The sequence below is a fragment of the Crocodylus siamensis genome, chromosome 11, assembly GCF_052110815.1.
Source record: "Crocodylus siamensis isolate JL-2025a chromosome 11, ASM5211081v1, whole genome shotgun sequence".
Taxonomy (NCBI): Eukaryota; Metazoa; Chordata; order Crocodylia; family Crocodylidae; genus Crocodylus; species Crocodylus siamensis.
In genome coordinates, this window is record NC_143405.1 from 18799541 (window position 1) to 18818516 (window position 18976).

The 18976-nt window shown below is 49.9% G+C and overlaps 2 protein-coding genes across 5 annotated transcripts in view; both read left to right on the forward strand.

Moving 5' to 3' along the window:
- Positions 1 to 7706, forward strand: part of LRSAM1 (leucine rich repeat and sterile alpha motif containing 1) — a 52809-nt gene extending 45103 nt beyond the window's left edge. For all 4 annotated transcript variants that reach the window (XM_090022128.1, XM_090022129.1, XM_090022131.1 and 1 more), the window contains exon 25: positions 417 to 7706. In XM_090022128.1, the coding sequence (XP_089878254.1) occupies positions 417 to 542 (126 nt within the window). In that variant the 3' untranslated portion in view covers positions 543 to 7706. The remainder of the gene's footprint in view (positions 1 to 416) is intronic.
- A 3149-nt stretch (positions 7707 to 10855) lies between these two features.
- On the forward strand, positions 10856 to 15073 carry LOC149855542 (uncharacterized). Its single transcript, XM_090022133.1, has one exon. The coding sequence runs from the start codon at positions 13574 to 13576 to the stop codon at positions 14219 to 14221; it is 648 nt and encodes a 215-aa protein (XP_089878259.1). The 5' UTR covers positions 10856 to 13573; the 3' UTR covers positions 14222 to 15073.
- Positions 15074 to 18976: the final 3903 nt, after the last annotated feature.

The following is an 18976-nucleotide window of genomic DNA, read 5'->3' on the forward strand; positions in this document are numbered from 1 at the left end:
GAGTGGATGAGATAAATGCCAGTTCAGACCTGACTTGTTCCTGGAGCTGATAGGGGGCCTGGTGTTAAACACAGGTCTCCACAGGGGGAGCTTCTGAAGCTCTCTGTGTCACTAGGCCTTTCCTTGCACAGTGTGTTTGGGAAGTTAACTGAATGAAAGGCTTGGCCTGGTACAGTGAATATGCCCAAGAGGCATTGTGCTCTGTCAGGAGAGGTACCAAGGGTCAGGGTGCTTGCCTTCTATTTCCATCTCAGCCAAACACCTGGGGGTGACTGTGGCTGAGTCCTCTCTGCCTTGCTTTTCCTCTGTGAAGCAGGGCATGGGAAAAAAAACTGTTCTTATTGAGGCTTGGATGGTAACTGAGTTCCTCAAGTGAAGGAGCAAAGTAACTTTGTGACCTTGACTCCTCCCCACAGGCCCACATGATCTTCTTGACCTGTGGCCACGTGTGCTGCTGCCAGACGTGTTGTGAGGCGCTGCGCACCTGCCCCCTCTGCCGCCAGGACATCGTGCAGCGCATCCGCATCTTCCACAGTGGCTAGCGGGAGCAGAGCTGTTCCACTTGCAGGGCTCAGGATGTTGCTAGCCAGGAGGCCAAGAAGAGTTTAGCCCCCTGCCCTGGTCTGCATCCCCCTATGACTGCATTAGCCAGTCGCTCCTGATGTGAAGCTCCCACATGCACTATGAGCCTGGGTCTGCTGTGGGAAGGACTGGAATGGGCACTGTCACCTCTTCCTCACAGGTGTATGGCTCCTCTGGCTGACTGCCCTTGTATGTGCATGTAGGCATGCCCCTCCTTCCCTGCAGCAGCCCTTCGGTCCCTGAAATGCACCCCCCCCCAGCACCGCACCATGGGAAAGCCAACCTCGCTGACTGACTCCTGTTGTCTGAGAACATCTCAAGTTCCCCCAAGTGTCTGGTTTCTGCCCGGTTGCCTTTAGGCTCCCCTTTCTGTGTGTGTTTGTGTCCCTGAGATGCCTGTCTGGCTTCCTTTCCTGGGGCTGAGCGGACAAGGTCCTCTCCTTAATTTATTTATTTGCCCTCAGAATTTTGCTCTCGCAGCAGCTGGGAGCAACCTGTCCTCTCAGTCACAGAGGAGACAGGTTTGGTTGGTCTTTTGTAGCTCTCTTCTCACTGATGCCCAGGGTACTCAGTGGAAAGGGCGATGAACTCTCTGGGAAAAGCACTTGGCAGCAGGTGTGTGATTTGGTGGGAACCCTGCCAGCCCCTCACACCCAAGCTGCTTTCATGCTCTGTGACCCAGGCTTTGGCAACAAGCACCACAGGGATCTGACCCTTAAGCAGACAGCCTCGTGCAGCCACTTGGGACTGGTAGGAACTGACAGTGGAGCAACCCCTCCTTTTGCTCCTGCTCCCACTGAAGGGCAAGGGCCCATGTGCCTCTCAGCTTGGAGCAGAGTGGAATTGGCTCTACCATCAGGCACAGAGGGGCTCTGCTCTGAATGGAAAAAAGTACCCCAGTCTGTATCATTGACTGCAGCTGGCCAGGTTGTAATGAAGCGGCAGGTCAGGGAGGCACCTCCTTTATTCTCCAGAGCTGAGGGGGTCATGAACCGAGCAGCCTGTGTCAGTGGACTGGCTGGAGAAATGACAGCCAAGCTGCACCCCCATTTTGACAGCATCAACTCTTCTCATGGAATTGTTTCAGGTTTGGGCCTGAAGCTGGTTTGTAGAGGTGGCCGGCACTGGAATTGTGGGTCTGGCCGGGAGTCCCCAAGGCTCTTGGCTCTTCTGGAGTATTGCTGCTACCTCCACAAAACCAACTGGTGGTGATGTAGCTGTGTGTTCTTGTAATAACCTCAGGCTGGAGCTAACTGGGGATGATGGAAGGTAAATATCACTGATGGAGCTCTTGGCAGCTTTGCATTGTCATTGTGAGCATGACTTCTGGTTAATTCCCCAGTTTAATTAATGAGTAATGATTCCAGTATGTTCCTGTCTTCTTGACCTTGAAGTATAAACCGAATGGCTTTCTCCTGCCCCTTTGTAACAGCTCCCCCCAGGAGAAACTGTTAAAAAGCAGCTGGTTTCTGCTGGTCATTGTTTAGTTACTTTTCTTTCTAGAAACATGAGGCAGTGGAAGGGGTGGGTAAGGCAGGGAGCTAGGCATTGACTTTTCCCTTCCATCAGCAGAAGGTCAAGACCTGCTTGAAAATTAGATTCTTGGGATTATATTGTCTGCTTCTGTCTACATTCAAAGACCCAGCTCAGCATAACCGGTGATGTTGGCTCAACACTAGATTCTCGGGATGGGAGGGAGAGTGGGGGACAGGGCTGTGAGCAGAGATGAGGGGAAGAAGATTCCTGGAATAGGAGAGGCCAAGGGTCATTTGGGAGAGCTAGCCCTGCTTACAGCAGGCCTGGGTCTACAGAGGAGCACTGCTACTACCCTCCGTGGTTCCTTCAGTATTCGGAGCTGTACAAGGGAGAATTCACCCTCTGAATGTGAGTGTCAGCATCAGGCTGCAGCCCAGGGCAGGGCAGATCAGTCAGATGAGAGGTTTTCTTTGCCTTGCATTTAAGTTTCAGTCTGTAGACGGGGTCGTACGCTATGACTCCTTCTCTGGGTCCAGTGCCTACTCCTGTTTCCATCTCAGTCAATAGCATAGTATTTCAGCAGAAGCCGCTGTGTGCTGCTGGTGTATCCATGTGTACCTGTGTATCCCCATGCACCCTGAGTTTCAGGGGATACTGAGAGCAGTCCAGGCCTGGGGAGTGATATGTATGTGTTGGATATGTGGTCATTTCAAATCTGTTTGAGGACCCAAAACAGTCCAGAACCCAGTGTGATGGTAGTGGGGGGCCAGGGTCTATATCTCTCACACAGGGAGGGAGGGAGGCAGCCAGCTAGTGAAACACCATTCTAAATGTGAAAGGAGCAGAGGCTTTAACAGAGGTTTTTCTCTCCTTGGTTTGCCCTATCCCCTGCTCTCTTTATCCCCATGGACTTTTATTCCTGTCTTGTACATACCCTTGGAGTCCAACCTTCCAAGGAGCTGAGGCCTCTTCACTCCTGTGGACTCCAGAGATATGGGAGGCATCTAGTGTTTCCCAGGATAAGGTCCTTCCATTCTGATATGGGAGCAGCAGGTTAGTAGCATCTTCCTCAGCTGTGTTGCACTTTGTACATGATCAAGTCTCTCTTTCTGGGCAGCTGTAGCCTAGTGGTGTTGAGGGTGAGGGAAGAGACGATCTAGAGAAGTTCTTAAGTGCAGGTTAGACAACCACCTATCTGAGATGGTTTAGGCAGGGATCATAGAACCATAGAAAATTAGGGTTGGAAGGGACCTCAGGAGGTCATCTAGTCCAACTCCCGGCTCAAAACAGGACCATCTCCAACTAGATCATCCTAGCCAGGGCTTTATCTAGCTGGATCTTAAAAACATGCAAGGATGGAGATTCCACCCCCTGTCTAGGTAACTTGTTCCAGTGCTTTACTACCCTCCTAGTGAGAGAGTTTTTCCTAATATCTAGCCTAAACTTGCTGTGCTGCAACTTGAGACCATTGCTCCTTGTTCTGTCATCTGCCATCACAGAACAGTCCAGCTCCATCCTCTTCGGACCCCCTTCAGGTAGTTGAAAACGGTTATTAAATCGATCTCCTCCTCCCCCAGGCTTCTGTTCTGCTGACTAAAGCCCAGGTCCCTCAGCCTCTCATAAATCATGTACCTCGGCCCCTGAACCATTTTGTTGCCCTCCACTGGACTCTTTCCAACTTTTCCACATCTTTTCTATAGTGGGGGGCCCAAAACTGGACACAGTACTTCAGATGTGGCCTCACTAATGTAGAATAGAGTGGAATAATTACATCCCTCAATTTGCTAGCAATGCTCCTACTAATGTAGCCCAGTATGCCATTAGCCTTCTTGGCAACAAAGGCACACTGGGACTTATATCCATCTTACTGTTCACTGTAACCCGCAGGTATTTTTCTCCAGAGCTGCTGCTTAGCCGGTCAGTCCCAAGTGTGTAGTGGCACTTGGGACTGTTCCATCCTAAGTGCAGGGCTTTGCACTTGCTGAATTTCATGAGATTCGTTTTGGCCCAATCCTCCAATTTGTCTAGGTCACTCTGAATCCTAGCCCTATCTTCTACTGTATCTACTACACCCACCAGCTTTGTCATCCATGAACTTCCTGAGGGTGCACTCTATGCCATCTTCCAGATTGTTAATGAAGATACTGAACAAAACCAACCCAAGCACCAACTCTGGAGGCACTCCATTTGATACCAACTGCCAACTAGACATTGAGCCATTGATTGCTACCCCTTGAATCCAACAATCCAACCAACTTTCTATCCACCTTAGAGTCCTTTCATCCAACCCATACTTGGTCAGCTTGCTTGCAAGAATGTTGTGGGATACAGTATCAAAAGCCTTACTAAAGTTAAAGTCTATCATGTCTGCTGCTTTCCCTGCATCCACACAGACAGTTGTCTCGTAGAAGATCATCAGGTTGGTTGGCATGACTTGCTCTTGGTGAATCCATGCTGACTGTTCCTAGTCATCGTCTCTTCCAAGTGCTTAGGAGTGGGTTCCTTGAGGATCTGCTTCATGATTTTTCCAGGGACTGAGATGACACTGACTGGTCTGTAGCTCCCTAGATCTTCCTCCTTCCCTTTCTTAAAGATGAGCACTATTTTTGCTCTTTTCCAATCATCCAGGACCTCCCATGATTGTCACAAATGATCCTGCCTTGAGCAGGGGTTTGGCTAGGTGTGACCTGAGGTTATTTCCATCCCTGTTTTCCATTGACCCTGATTTTGGTGCATGTCTGATTGGGCATCAAAGTCAACTTTAAGTTCAGGCAGAAAATAACTTCAAAGCCGTCCCTGCCTTTGCCCAAAGGAGCAGGCTTGTCTGTAGCTCTGTCCTGGTAAGGGTCTTTGATGTGTTTTTTTCCGAGGTCCTTTCTCAAAGAACAGCTGTTATGCCCCTGAGCATGTGCAGCTGGGGCCAGTTAGGGTTTAGGGGAAGGAGGGCAGCATGTACTGGCTTTCCCCCTGTGGCACTGGTTCAGGTGCAGCCCCACTGGATAGCAGCCTTTTATCTGTGTTCTTGGTTCAACTTACCCATAAGTTTTGAATCTGAGTCAGGTTCTCCCCTTCAAGGCTGTCAAGCCAGTTAAATGGAGGATTAACTAGCCCCATATTTAGCCACTCCTCCATAGAGTTCCCCTTTCCCTGTCCATGCAGAATACAGAATATCCACACAGATGGCTCCTGAGGCCTTAAAATGCACACCATTGTAACACTGAGACACTGGAAGCATTTTGTGTGGCTGTCACAGATGTGCATTCACTGATGGCTTTGCACACAATGGTGGATCTATAGTAAGCCTGGATTGAACTTTCCTGTCCCAGGTTTTCATTCCCCAAGGTCTGAGTGATTGGGTATGTTGTAGACCAGGGATTTTCAACCTTTTTAAAAAACTGTACCCTTTCTGGTGGCAGTGCCCAGACACAGAGTGGCGGGGGGAGGGCCTTGCATGCTGCTGCCACCCACCACATGTGGCTCCATGGGCTGATGATGGGCCTCGCACTCAGCAAATCACAAACCACCCATCAGCAGCTTGCAGAGCCGCATGTGCGACCAGCCATGGGAAAGCAGTGCGCAGTGGTACTGTGGGGTGGTGGGTAGCAGCAGCATGGGGTGGTGGATGAGCTCCCCACCCTGCGTTCAGCAGTTCAGGCAGCTCCTGTGCTGCCCACAGATGGGTGCTGCTGCCCTTGGACCCCGCCCCCCCCCCCCGACTCTGCCCCTCGGAGGTGGCAGTGTGAGGTGGTGGGTGGCAGCGCTCCACCCTCACCTGCCCACACACACCCTTTGGACCTTTCCAAGTACCACTAGGGGTATTCGTACCCCCAGTTGGCAACCCCTGTTCTAGACTACAGTGCATTGCAGGAATCCCAAGCTAGCTCAGATGTTAGAAGTAGCCCAGCAGCATGAAGCACCTTGCAGTCTGATGTGGGCAGGCATCACCACCAAGACTGTTTCTCTCTCCAGATTTTTATGTGCAGTTCTGTACTGGAGACTTGGTAGTTTGTCCAGTTGGCTCTTGTTGCTGTGCTTGCAAAACGCCTTGCTTCACTACTTAGTCTGTGTCCTGTAACTATCCAGTTCCATCCTGAGGCTACCATGTCTGCGCTCTCCCAGCACTGCTCACTTCAGGGGTAGTGCCCTGACTGGTGCTGAAGGCTGAATCCTGTGCATTTGTCATGCTGCCTCACTACATCTCAGGGCTATGCCAAAGAGAGAGTTAATGAATGACTGAACCTTGAGGCAAGGTCCACTGCCTGCCCGTAAACAAGCCCAAAGCCAAAGGTTCGTGGAAAATCCCAAGCCAGGAGGTAGCGCTTCCCAGCCTCCTCTGGCCATGGGGAGTAAATTACTGGAATGTCTCTAACTAGGAACTGCTGAGTGAATTCTTGTTTCTGACATTTTTTGTTTGTCCATGTTTGTCTCGTATCCCTGGAAGAAAATAAAGTATGAAAGTGAATGGGAACAAAATGGTGTCTGACATTGCTCCCTTTTCCATCTGTGGCAGGGGGTGGGATGGCTAAGGCTATGGGTATTGCTAGCATCAGCTGGGGGACATGTAGCTAAGTGAGTGGCTGTGCTGGTCATACAAGCTAAGTCCAGCTTGCACTCCCTGAGTATCTAGCTCCAGCCACATGAGCCAGAGAAAGTGGCTTGTGTGGTCAACATATAAAACTTCCTCACTCTGCAGCCTCCGAACCTCTCTTCCTTGAGGGTCCCCCAGTGCTCGGCTGTGCCCAGTCTGTCCCTAATGCCTCTAACTGTCCTTCTGTAGCTAGCCTTGGCCATACATTGGCTGGAATTGAGCCTCTCAAAGCACAGTTCTTTTTGGAAGAGTGTATAAAAATGGTCCCAATTTACTCAGCAGCTCTGATCTCTGGCACAGATAGAAAGGCCAGATGGGGTTTTTGTGATCATCAAGTCAGACCTCTTGTATGACACAGGAAGTCCTTAATAGAGGACCCTTTTCCCCTGCCAAAGAGTCCTGTGTTCAGCCTGAAGCTCTTGATAGACCAAGTCTTCTAGAAAGATATCCAGCCTTGATTTATAGTTTCCAGGTGATGGAAAGTCTGCCCTGCAAAGCTATAATTTTTGCATCCTGTTTCCAATGTGAATTTTGCAATGTCAGTGTCCGTCCAGCTATTTTTGCTTGCTTTGCTCTTACCTGCTAGATCGTAGACTCTCAGCTGTCAGATTTCTGTGGAGGGTACTTCAGTTGAATTACCTCTTGACCTTTTCTCTGATAAACTAAATAGATCTTAATCTCTTTCTATTAAGCAGATTTCTAGCCCACAAAAATTGCTGGTGTCTTTCTTCTGAACCCTTTCCAGTTTTGTAAACTCTTGTTTTTAAGTGTAGACACCAGAACTTAACTAAGTCTCCCTGTAGGTCTTGACCAGGTGTGAGCAAAATACGGCCTGGTGGTCAGATGTGGCCCACCAAGGGATTTTGTCTAGCCCAGGGCGGCTCCTTTGGCCCCACCCAGCCCAGGTGTGGTGGGGGGCAGCCCAAGCCATGGCACATGTGCAGCTGGTCCTGCTGCCACTGGACCTGGCACCCTGGCCCATCCACCCTGCACCCATTGCTGAGGTTGTTGGATGGTGCAGGCAGGATCTGTATGAAAACTGGCACAGGACACCCACAGGCAGGGCATGCTCAGCCAGGTAGATGGGCTGGGGCCATGGGCAGGTGGGGAGCAGCATCCGGGAGCAGGAAGGGCAGGGCGGGGGCCAGGGCCAGGATTGTGAGGCAGTGACAGCATGGGGATAGAGGGCAGAGCTGTGATCCACTCTCCACACACACCTGCAATAGGTGCCAGTTCAATAAGCAGAAGCAGGTGGGGAGTGGATCTCAGCTCGGCCCTGGGCCCAAGCTGTCACCACCTCATGATCCCAGCCCTGCTCCCCTGTCCCATTCCTGGATGCTGCTCCCTGCCTGCCCACAGCCCCATCCCATCAGGCTGCCTGAGCATACTGCCCACAGGAGTCCTGGGCTGGTCTAGTAATCTACCATTTATTGAGAAGTCCTCAAGTTACATCTTCACTGACTGGCTTTCTTGCATGCATACCAGCCTCTGGCTTCTTTACTATTCACACATTCACAAAAGTTGAAGGCTGGAATTCCTCCCATTCAGGAAGAGCACACACCAACTGCAGATGCTTCCTCAGCCTGACAAAGGGTATTGAAACCCAAAAGCTTGCTAAGAAGAATTTTTCCAACTGTTTGAGCTTGTCTAATAAAAGATAGATTTACCCGAAGAACCCTGTCTGCTTATGTCCTTAGACCAACGCAGCTACAACTACACCTTAGTAAAGCTGATTCTCTCTTGTCTATGCCTCATGCCTGAGTAGAGAGACAGCCTGGCTTGGTTCTCCGATCCAGGGAGGAATTTTCAAAGCTAATGACTAGGAAACTGATGATAACTCTTTGCAAACAAAGCAAGTTTACTTTAGGGTCTAGTCAGTCCCACTCCTCCCTCTGACCTCCCACAGCCCCCACCCCTATGGTCTTTGGCACTGATAGGATTGCATAAATTGCCTGACTTTTCCTATTAGAAGTTTTTTGTTTCAGTTGTTTATAACATCACCAAATTATAACATTTTTGGGATATAATTTTCCATGCAAGTTGTCTGGCTCAGATTGAACGTGTTTGGGTTGTGGGGAGGGAATTTTAATTAAGATGCTTCAGTCAACTCTCAAAATTAGATTAAGAAATATGTTTCAGATATGTCCTTTTGCCCATATTAAAATAAATCTTACAGCTGCAGTAGTGGACACAGTCTTTTGGGCAGAGTGGGAAAGAGTTTACGGAACGAGGGGAGGGAGCATGGGAGCAAGTGGGATATGAGGGTAAGAACGGGGAGAGTAGGAAGGTTGCCAAGAACTGGGGAAGAGTTGGAGAGCTTTATGGTTTCAGAAAGGAAAGGGGCAGGAGCCAGGCAGTAGAGGTGGTTGGATAGGAGCACAGTGGAAAGGTCAAGAGCAAAAAGAGAGCTGGATAGGAAATATTGAAGAATGGGGACGGGCGAGAGCCAACTGGGGTAGAAGGATCTATAACTTCCTGGAGTGGACCCTGGGAATCCTGAGTCTCCATATTCATAGATTTCATAGACATTAGGGCTGGAAGGGACCTCAGAAGATCATCAGGTCCAGTCCCCTGCCCCAGGGGCAGGATATCAGCTAGGGTCAAAGGATCCCAGCAAGATAAGCGTCCAAATGGTTCTTAAAAGAGTCCAGAATAGGTGCCTGCACCATGCTGGAGGGAGTCTATTCCAGGTCCTGGGGGCTCAGTAAAGGTTTCCTTACTGCCAGCCTAAAACAGTCTTGGAGGAGTTTGTGACCATTGGTCCTTGTCATCCCTTGGGGTGCTCTGGTGAACAGATGTTCCCCCAAATCCTGATGCACACCCTTATAGGCTGCCACCAGGTCACCCCTGAGCCTGCATTTTTCCAGGCTGAAGAGTCCCATGGCTCTCAGCCTTTTTTCATAAGGCCTTTTCTCTTGCCCTATTCTCTGCTCAGGAAATACCTGTGAACCCACAAACAAAGTGTGTCTCAATCTCCTTCAGTGAGATTGTCTACATAGAGGGGTACCATCCTTCTGTTGCTATTGGTCACTCTATTAGCTCATGTAGTAGAGGCCTGTCATGTCTGAACCCTGGCTGATGGAGGTTAATATGATTCTGCCTGGTAAAAGTTCTTATTCCTAAATCTGCTAGTTTGGACTTTTGCTGCACAAAAATACCTCAAATCTCCTCCAGCTCAGGAGGTTTCCTAAAAGTTAGGAAATGTGGAAAAGCCAGGATTGAGGTTGCCTGGGAATAACCATTGTGATGCAGTCTTTCCATGAGCTTAGACTATTTTACCCAGGAACTGTGCCTCATTGGGCACAAGGATGGACTGGTTCTGCAAATGAATCAGGGTTGTTGTGTCCTCTTTATCTCTTTGCTTCTACTTTACTTGATGCAAAAATTGGAAGGGGGCAATGAATGAGAAAGGGGGTGGCAAGAACAGGTCTCAGGGTTCGATAAGTTGTCACACAGGAACACTGGATTCTGTCCCTGCCTCTGCCCCAAGTCCCCGCTTGATGCTGGAACCTCAGTTACACTAAACGTTGCACAGCTGATCACTAATAGTTCAGTGCACTTTCTAGGTGCCCAGCCTGATTTGCCATAGATCTAGGTGCTTTCAGCAGCAATAGGAGTTGATTGGAGTCCTGCTATGAATGTATGAACGTGTGAAGTATTCTGGCAAACATAGGCTGTCTGAAGCTGGGCACCTGAAATTAGTGGCTATTTTAGAAAGTTTTGGCCCTTGTTGCTCTTGGCTTTCTGCCCCAGATGTAAAATGATGGATATAATAGATGGAGTATTTATGAAGATAAATTACCTAGTGTCTGTGATAATATTATAAGAGTGATGCTGCAGTCAGTGAAGCACTTGGTATGGTGGTGAAATCAGGTCTACTAATGAGGCAGCAAATTAGGTGGGTTCAGTGCAGGGTCTGTGTAGAAAATAGTTAATGATCAGTGAGTGTCCTCCTGTGTTAATGTTAATAAATAAAACCAATAAATAACCTCAAGGATGGAGAAGTCCTATGGAAAAATGGCTGTATTCATACCATTAAACACAGTAGGAACAGGAGTGGTGAATCAGAGCTGCCCTGGTAGAGGTAAACCCAGTATTCACTGGCTTCCAAGTGCCACCTTTCCTGGCTTCTAATGGACTAATGGAGGTGCTGGGCTGGGTAAAGAGTGGTGCTGCAGGGCTAAGCTGCATTACTCTTCCACCCCAGCATGTTGGGTTGACATCAAGTCCATCCAGGTCCATTCTGTTCCTTCATCGATACGGATACGTACTGAAAGGAACTTTGTCTGGGTGGCGGTGCAGGGTCAGAGCAACACTAGGGGCCTGCATGCACAGGGCTGCCTGCCTGACACCCTGCCTGCCCTGCAGCACGTAGGGATGTTTGTCAAGTCAGTGCTTTGTCTCACAGCTCAAGGATGGGTGAGGAGGAAAAGTCTGATTTCAACATCCCCTGTCAACAGCGGGCCTGAGGGTAAACAGCAGGGGTATGGCCTGGGCTATCTCAGAGACTTGCTCTGTTTGCTTTCTGCAGATACCCAGCCAGGCTGTCAGGGAGCAGGCTGCCCAGCTGCAGGACACACACCCAACATGGGGGTGAAGAGGGCTCTGTGCTCCCCCTTGCCCCAGGCAGCAAGGGGCAAACTTTGGCAGGAGAGCTGAGATATGCATGCCCTGTGCATGTCGGGGGAATGCTGCTCCTGTAGTCGGGTCTCAGCTGGACACAGCAATCCTTCAGTGTGGGATCCAGACTGAGCCCCTAGTCACATCAAAAGTCACTGGGGCCTGAGAGTCAAGGGTAGGCAACCTCTGGCATGGGTGCCAGAGTGTGTCATGCAAAAGCATTTTGCTTGGCATATGTGCCTCGGGGCAGATGGCGGGGAAGGGGTCAGGGCTGTGCAGCCATGACAAGGACTGGGCCCCTGGTGGCTCCCCTGCTCTCTACCACTCGCATGCTAACTTCTTACAAGTCGAGGCTGCAGCTGTTTTTGGCACTATGTCCCAAAATGTTGACGACCCCTGGGCTGAGTCATCAGGCCCACCCGGTGGCACTCTGCCATGGATGTGCTCTGAAACCCTTGGGTTAGTATAGACCTAAAGTGGTGGGCAAGGGGGATAGGGTTTTGCCAGGTGGGTATGACAGGGCTCATATGGGTATGAGGATGAAGTATGGGATCAGGCCTTTCCCAGTCTCTGGCAAAAGGGAGTTTGACTTCCCCCATCACAAGTGTCTCCATTTCAGGGTCAGCAGATATTCTCCAAGTTACCTTCACTCTACCCATCACTCCTCGCGGGAGGAAGGTGTGATGTCTGCTTGGGGAGCATGGTTGGCAATTCCCACAGATTGGAAGCAGTGTCCTTGCTTTCTTCTGTTCCTGCCTGGCCAGGGGGCTCGGCTCAGCCCTTCATCTGTGGCTGTCATGGCTGCAGAAAGGGGAGTGGCAGGACAAGAGGACCCCCTCCCATGTTACTAAGAACCAGGCTCGGGGCTCAGCTGGAATGAAACTTCTGGACTATAGAACAAATGGCCAGCTTGTGTGATGCACTACCTGCACTCTCTGTCCTAACCCTTGCCTCAGTACTCTGGGCAGTGACTAAAAATAATTTTCCAAAGTGTTCCTGGGCATGTGAGCATGGCAGAACGGGAACTGTTGCTTGTGGTTCTCATTTATTAATGGGTGGCAATCCCTCAGCCCTGGGCCAAGTTCCACCCTGAGCCAAAGGCCAGAAAAACAGAAAAGTGAGGGAGCAAGGGAATGCATTGGTGGGGAATATCCTGGGGACACAGCACCAGCCAGGTGTCATTTGTGCCACACTGACAGCAAGGGCATGCGGCCGGTTAGCAGAGGTGCAGAAACCCCTATTGCCCGCACTGGGATGCTGCCCATGGTCACCTCAACCCGTGTCCCGTTCCCCGCCCCCACAACCTTGTGTTGTGCTGAGGACATATGATAGTGAGCTTGGGGTCACAAAAGCTTATGTCTCTGATTTAGTTTCTCTGTAAAGTGAATATCTACCCTGCCTTCTGCCTGACTTGAGCAGGGGTTGACCTAGATGATCTCTTGAAGTCTCTTTGAGCAGGGGTCCTGCTTTGAGCAGAGGGTTGGACTAGATGTGACCTCCTAAGCATTTGGAGGTTTGCAAATAGGGAGGTTTGTGGCAGCGTTCCCCGGCTGTGCTGAGCCTTGGGTGCTCTCCCTGAGTATCCTGGTGCTGCATGCTTCACTGCAGTCCCCTCCAGCCCCTGCTAAGGAGGGGAAGGAATGTAAGCATGCCAGGGCCTGCTCTTCACAGATCATCAATTAGTGATTAAAGTTCAGGTCCAGTGTAGCCTCCCTAACATAGCCACCAGCCACTCACAGTCACTGCTTTTATCTCAGTGCAAACAGTGCCTGGCAGCAAGTGATTCATCTAACTCAGTACTGGCCTGTTACTCAGTGACTACAGTTCAGCAGCCAGGAAGGCTGACTGCTTCAAAAGCAAGAGCTCAGAGCATGCCCTGGCCTTTCCTTCCAGGTCTGTCCACTCACTACAAAGTCTGGCTGTCTGATCATCACAAGGAGAAGCTGAGCCCATGTTGTGCCTGGGGAGTGTGGGGTATGTCCATTTGCCCCTTGACAATCTGTTCTTTCTACAGAAGAAAAGCCAAGGCGAGAGGCCTGCTCAGACCTGAGGACAGAAAGCCCGCACAACTGGATTTTGTTACTGGCTAATTTCAACTCCTGTGTCATTTGGATGAACTTCTTTTGGTGCCCATTTCCTCCAGTGGGGAAGCTGAATTGAACATAGTTCCTACAGCAGCCTGAAGTCACAGCGATGGGTGTTAGGAGATGCTGGAGCTAGAGCATAGGTAGAAACCCCTCTGCTTCCCCAGGGCCAGGTGCAAGAGCCCGTTCGGTGAGAACTAAGTGCTCCCCGACTGCCGTCCTGATGGACGTGTGTGCCAGAGAATGTGGGATTTGCTATGAAGCCTACAGGGTGCCGTCCAGGTGGCGGGTGCCCAAGCTGCTTTTGTGCCATCACTCCCTTTGCCTCTCCTGCCTCCGGAAGCTGGTCTGCCACAACAGGGCCTTCTCCTTCATCAGCTGCCCCTTCTGCAGAACAGTGACGCTGGTGCCAGAGCAGGGGCTGCAGGCTCTGAAGAATGACGAGGACATCCTGCGGGAGACATCAGCCCAGAGCAGCCTGCCCACCTCTGGTGTCTTGGCAGCAGAGCACAAGACCCAGGAGGAGGAGGAGGAGGAGGAGGAGGAACCCCCCAGTGCTTCTGAATGTTCCTTGAGTGACTCCACGCTGTCCCTGGACATGGACTTTAACTATGTGACCCACTCATCCATCTTCACTGTCAGCAGCATGGTCCCTCCGAACGCCATCCAGGTTCCAGCCAGCCCCGGGGCCTGGCATGGGTTCCACATGCAGGAGGTGCAGAACGCCTTTGTGGTGGGGCTCCCGAGCCGGGTGACACCTGTGGACATTCAGCCACCCATCTCCTCAGTGGAGAATCTACGCCTGTGCTTCGCCGTGGGCATCATCATCCTCATTGTATCCATCTTCTTCATGCTTGTCTTTCTCAAGTAGGCAAGGACTTTGGGAGGCGGACCAGGGATGAGCCTAACTCAGCGGGCTTGAGGAAAGCACAGACTGGGGTTTAAGCTGCAGGGATGGGCCTTTCCGGATGGATCGGCTGTGTTCGGACATGTGAATCCTGCAGGAGCCCGGATGCTGCTTTTGCACATCTGAGCCGCCCTCCCCCTGATAAAGGCTCGCTGAGCCATGCAAGTGGTGTCCAGTGGTCCTGAGGCTGTTATGGGAGCTTTACTGAGGGCAGAAGGGCCATATTCTGTCTTCAGCCATGGCAGCTGGCTAATGACATGAGCCTTTGGGGAAACAGGGCTTGGTCTCTGGGTTGCTTTCCAGCCCATGAGTGTTTGGAGATGGTATTTGCTTCCATGTGCAGGAAGCACCACACTCTACTTTACCATGGCTGGGTTGATTGAATATGGGGCCAGGCTAATGAGCTCTGTAGGGCTGAATGCCCTGGCTGCTTTGGATGGGAAGACAAGTTGTGAAAAAAGCAGAGAAAAGATGAAATTGGGCAGGTGTTCCCAGCTGGACCCCCAAACCAAGCTACTCAGCATGACAGACCTCTTGTGAAAAGGGTCATACACTCAAGGGCAGGGACTACAGTAATCTCTTCTATCCCACATGGATTTTACCAAATGGCCAGCTGCTCCCCCGTGAGTGGCAAGGCTTCTGCTCATCTGAAACACTTTCGGGGGAGTTTGTGGGGGGGAAATTGCTTCCCCAGCTAGCATTGTCTCCTCTTTGCAGTGTCAGTATTGCTAGCTGCACAGGTCCAAACACCAAGGTTTGGTGCTTGGTTTAAAGCATAAGCTTTAAAAAAAATAATAGATCATATATTGTTTTTTCTTTGCTGTCTGGTTTCTGTGCCTTTATGCCGTGCTTGGGTGGGCTTTTCAGGCAAGTACAAGGACTAAAATCTTTCTTTGCAACTGAAAGCCAAGAGTCTTGCTTAAGCCCACATCCCCGGGGGCTGGAACTTAAAAGCAGCACGCCAGGCTGCGAGAATGCAGCTCTGGAGGCTTGAAAGTGGCTTTCCTCGGCTGTCTCCTATGGGTAGCTGACCCTCCATCCAGCTGGGCCGTGGTCCCAGCTCTGCCCCAAGCTCCTGAAAGTTCTTGGGTGAATCGCTCTGTTCTCTGTGCCTCGGTTTCCCCTGCTATAAAACTAGGACACCCCCCCCAGCTGATAGATACATAGGGGCTCAAAGGGCAGGGCTTCTGGTTTTGGTTAATTCTGCTATTTTCCTCCTCAGAAATGTCAGCACCAAGCAGTTGGAGAGAAAATGTTGACAAGTAGTTGAAAACTTAAAACATTGTCTCAGGCATGAAGTGAAAACCAAGTTCGCCAGGGGAGGGTGGCTGGGAGCTTCTCGGCCTTTCAAATCTTAAACTGCTTTGATTTTTAGTCCCTGAAGTTCAATCAGTGTTGGAGGGGAGTGTGCTGTGCTCGTCAGCCCCCAGCCACCGCTCTGGCAGAGCCCTTCTCCAAGGGGGACTTCTCACATAGCTGGTCTAAAGGTTGGGTGTGAGACGGCCAAGAGCAAGTCAAATGAAGCAACACCCGTGTGGATGAAGAAGTGTTAATGGTGAGGCCAACAGCAGCAGCTCTGAACCACCCCCACCCCCACCCCCATTCACCTCTTCGCCCACTCCCGCTAATGGTAGGGAGGCCTCTGCAAGCAGGGCTGGGGTGGAGCTCAAATGGCCCCTTGTGAGGGACCTCCCAGCACAGCCAAAACACCGGTTGTGTGAAAGAAAGCAAAGGATGGCGTGCTTCCCTTGTGTAGCTCTCCAGTTAAGCGGGTGCTACAGGACAGCCTGTGATCATCACACAAAGCCCTTCACAGGTGAAATCTGAGATGTCTGTGCTGTAAACTAGGTGGAAAGATGGTTGTAACCCCTACTAGGGACAGCCTAGGTCCTCAGGACCCAGAAAAATGGACTCAAGGTGCAATGAAGGGAGAGCCCATAAGAGCATCCTTGTAGAGTGAGAGTGAGCAGATGGAGGGGAGTAGGGGGAAGAGAAGATGGCAGAGTGAAATAATTTAGCTTTTAAACTGCTGCCCTCTGCTGAGACATTTCCCAAAGTCAAGCGTGAAGCCTTAGGAAAGATTCATGGCACAGGGCAAGGAGCTGGCTTGCTCACAGATTGATGGAGCTCACATAGTTGCCTGAGGGGGAGGAGGGTCCGTCGCAAGTAGCACGCAGATCCCACTTCTGTCCCCCAGGGCGTGCAAGCCCCCGCTCGGCTGGTCTCAGGCAGACAGCCATTATTGTCCCAGGTGAGCCTTAAACCCTATCTGCATGCCATACCTGCAGCTTCATCCATGTTTCCAGATGGCTAGGTTATGCTAAAAATAAGCCTACTGTTGTATTAAGTGAGCTCTACTGGTATAGCGCTATTGGTACACTTACAGCAAAGTGGGGATGTACTACCTCCCCAATACAACCTTCATCTGGCTCTAACAAGCCTGCCCGGTGGTGGATGGATCCGACTGGGTGGCAAGCAACCCGACTGCCACTGTACCGTCCAAGATACATACGGCTCCTAGAGACAGGACTGGAGTAGAGACCCCTTCTGCAGCTGCTGTGATGTAGGGCTCGTAATGACCGAGGTCTTCCTACTACCTTCTGCAGAAACTCGGCTATGGGAGCTAGGGAAACCCAGGCCAGCACAGAGCTACCAGCTTGAACCTGCTGCATTGCCAGGGGAATCACTGTACCTCCCAAAACAAGCTTCCCCTGTTCTTCTAGAAAGAGAAACAGTTCCACAATGAAGGTGTGCACAGCATTGAGGTGTCTTTGCTCCACCTCCATTAGCAGGCAGCCCCCCCACTGTTGGCAGGGGTCTCCAAGAAATGGAAAAACTAAGGAAATTTCAGCTTCCTGGTAAACCGAATCAATTGAAGTTGAGCCCTGCAGAGGGAAAAGGCAGGAGGAATGGAAAGAACCCGATCAAGGCAAGGAAGGCTCAGTATTTTGTCACAGCTCTGAGTGCATTCCCTTTGCAACATGACCAGTGATGGCAGTAATGCAGTATCTGCCTGTAGTGGATGAAGCTCACTCTGGGCAACTGCAGGACATGGTCCTTCTGACCTCAGCAAAGCCTACCTGGCAGCCTCAGGCCCAGAGGCTACCACCCACGTGGCTCAGCCAGCTGGTAGCTGGAACTAGACTGTACAGGTAGCACCTAGGGCTCTGCAGCAGTCACAGCTCTGAGCACAGCTAACCCCTGTGGGTGTCCTCCTCATTCTTCAGAGCCTGTTGACTCCGCTCCAGGACAGTTCACTGTTCTCCAGAAGACACTCACCTTTTCACCCTGCTGGAAACAAGAACCTGAAACCAAATTTATGTACACAATTAGTTTCCCCACTCTTGAAGGCACCATACCTAAATAAACCAAGCCTGAATAACCTCTTGGCCCAAGTTTCTGGGCCAAGATGACTACTGTAATCACAGATTTGAAAAAAGGTGAGTGTCTGGGAGACTAATCCCAGGCTTTTCCACATTAAAAATGGTGCAGTCAGAAAAAATATTTAAATAAAAATACATTTTCTGTAGGGGGAAAAAAAGAAAAAGGTTACAGTCTATTGTTGAGAGATTATTAAGGGAATAATTTAAAAAAAAAAAAAAACCCCACAAAAGTTAAACTTGATCAATCAAATGACACCCTCTACTAGAACTGTCCAATTCCAATTCAAATGCTAAAAAAAACCTTTTAATTTAGCAGTTTCATACTGACTTTTTGCTTTAAGGTTTCTGCAAAATGAAAAGGAGATCCAGTCCTTTTCCTCAAACAGCTGTTCAGTACTTTTCATACAGCAGCCTCCAAGCTCTTTTCATTTCTCTTATGGTACAGAAAGGGAAAAAAGAAAGATCCATCTGTTAGTGATGTAAAATTTTTGCCACAAATATGAGCTACTGATTTCAAGTCAAGTACAAACCCACAACAGAGATGTGCTTACTTAGCTTAAAATACAGTTTAGCTTCACATGCTAAATTGCTCATCTTAAGTGAATTATGAAGCCTCCACACTCAAGTTTGTACTGGGGCAATCAATCAGATATACTGTCAATCGTCTTAGTTATACCCATGCAAGTCTCACAAATAAGACTGAAAAAGCGCAGCAACTGAACTAATCTCAGAATATTACAGCCAGAAATGGACTCCTTTAAGACCTAGATTCCTAAATCGATAGTTCAGTTGGAGTCTTTACTACTGAAATGTGAAACTCTGAAGCCCTCCTCCCCAAGATTGGCCTCAACTAGCTACAGGGAGTTAAAAGCCCACCTATCTTGCCTCCACCAGGATTTTGCATCCAGATAGCCACCTTGAACATTTTTACAGTCATAAGTCAAACTGTTCTTCAAAAGGATTTTAATCAAGTTCAGGTAGTGCAACTAGAAGGAGGCATCCTTTTCCCCAGGATGGAGACACCTTGCTTCCAAAGGAGGCTGGAGGGTCAGTTATAGGCTGGTGGGGAGGGCCTTAGGTTTAATGCCTTGCACCCACAGGGGCACTCCACTCACTTGTGTCAGGATGTCTAGGGTCACACCCTATGGGAGAGGTCTATCCCTTTTGTAACTGCTAGGCAAAAGAAAAAGAAAAAAAAAAAAAGAGCAGCCTTGAAGATAATTTTATTATTATTATTATTATTGTTATTATTTTTAAAACAGCTTGTCTTTTAAAAACCCTTTCCATTGACTAAATTCACTAACCCAGTGTGGATATAGCAGGAGTGGAGGGCTCA

What these genes read in the sequence shown, in the direction of transcription:
- LOC149855542 (XM_090022133.1), top strand. Translation starts at nt 13,574, where the DNA reads ATGGACGTGTGTGCCAGAGAATGTGGGATTTGCTATGAAGCCTACAGG.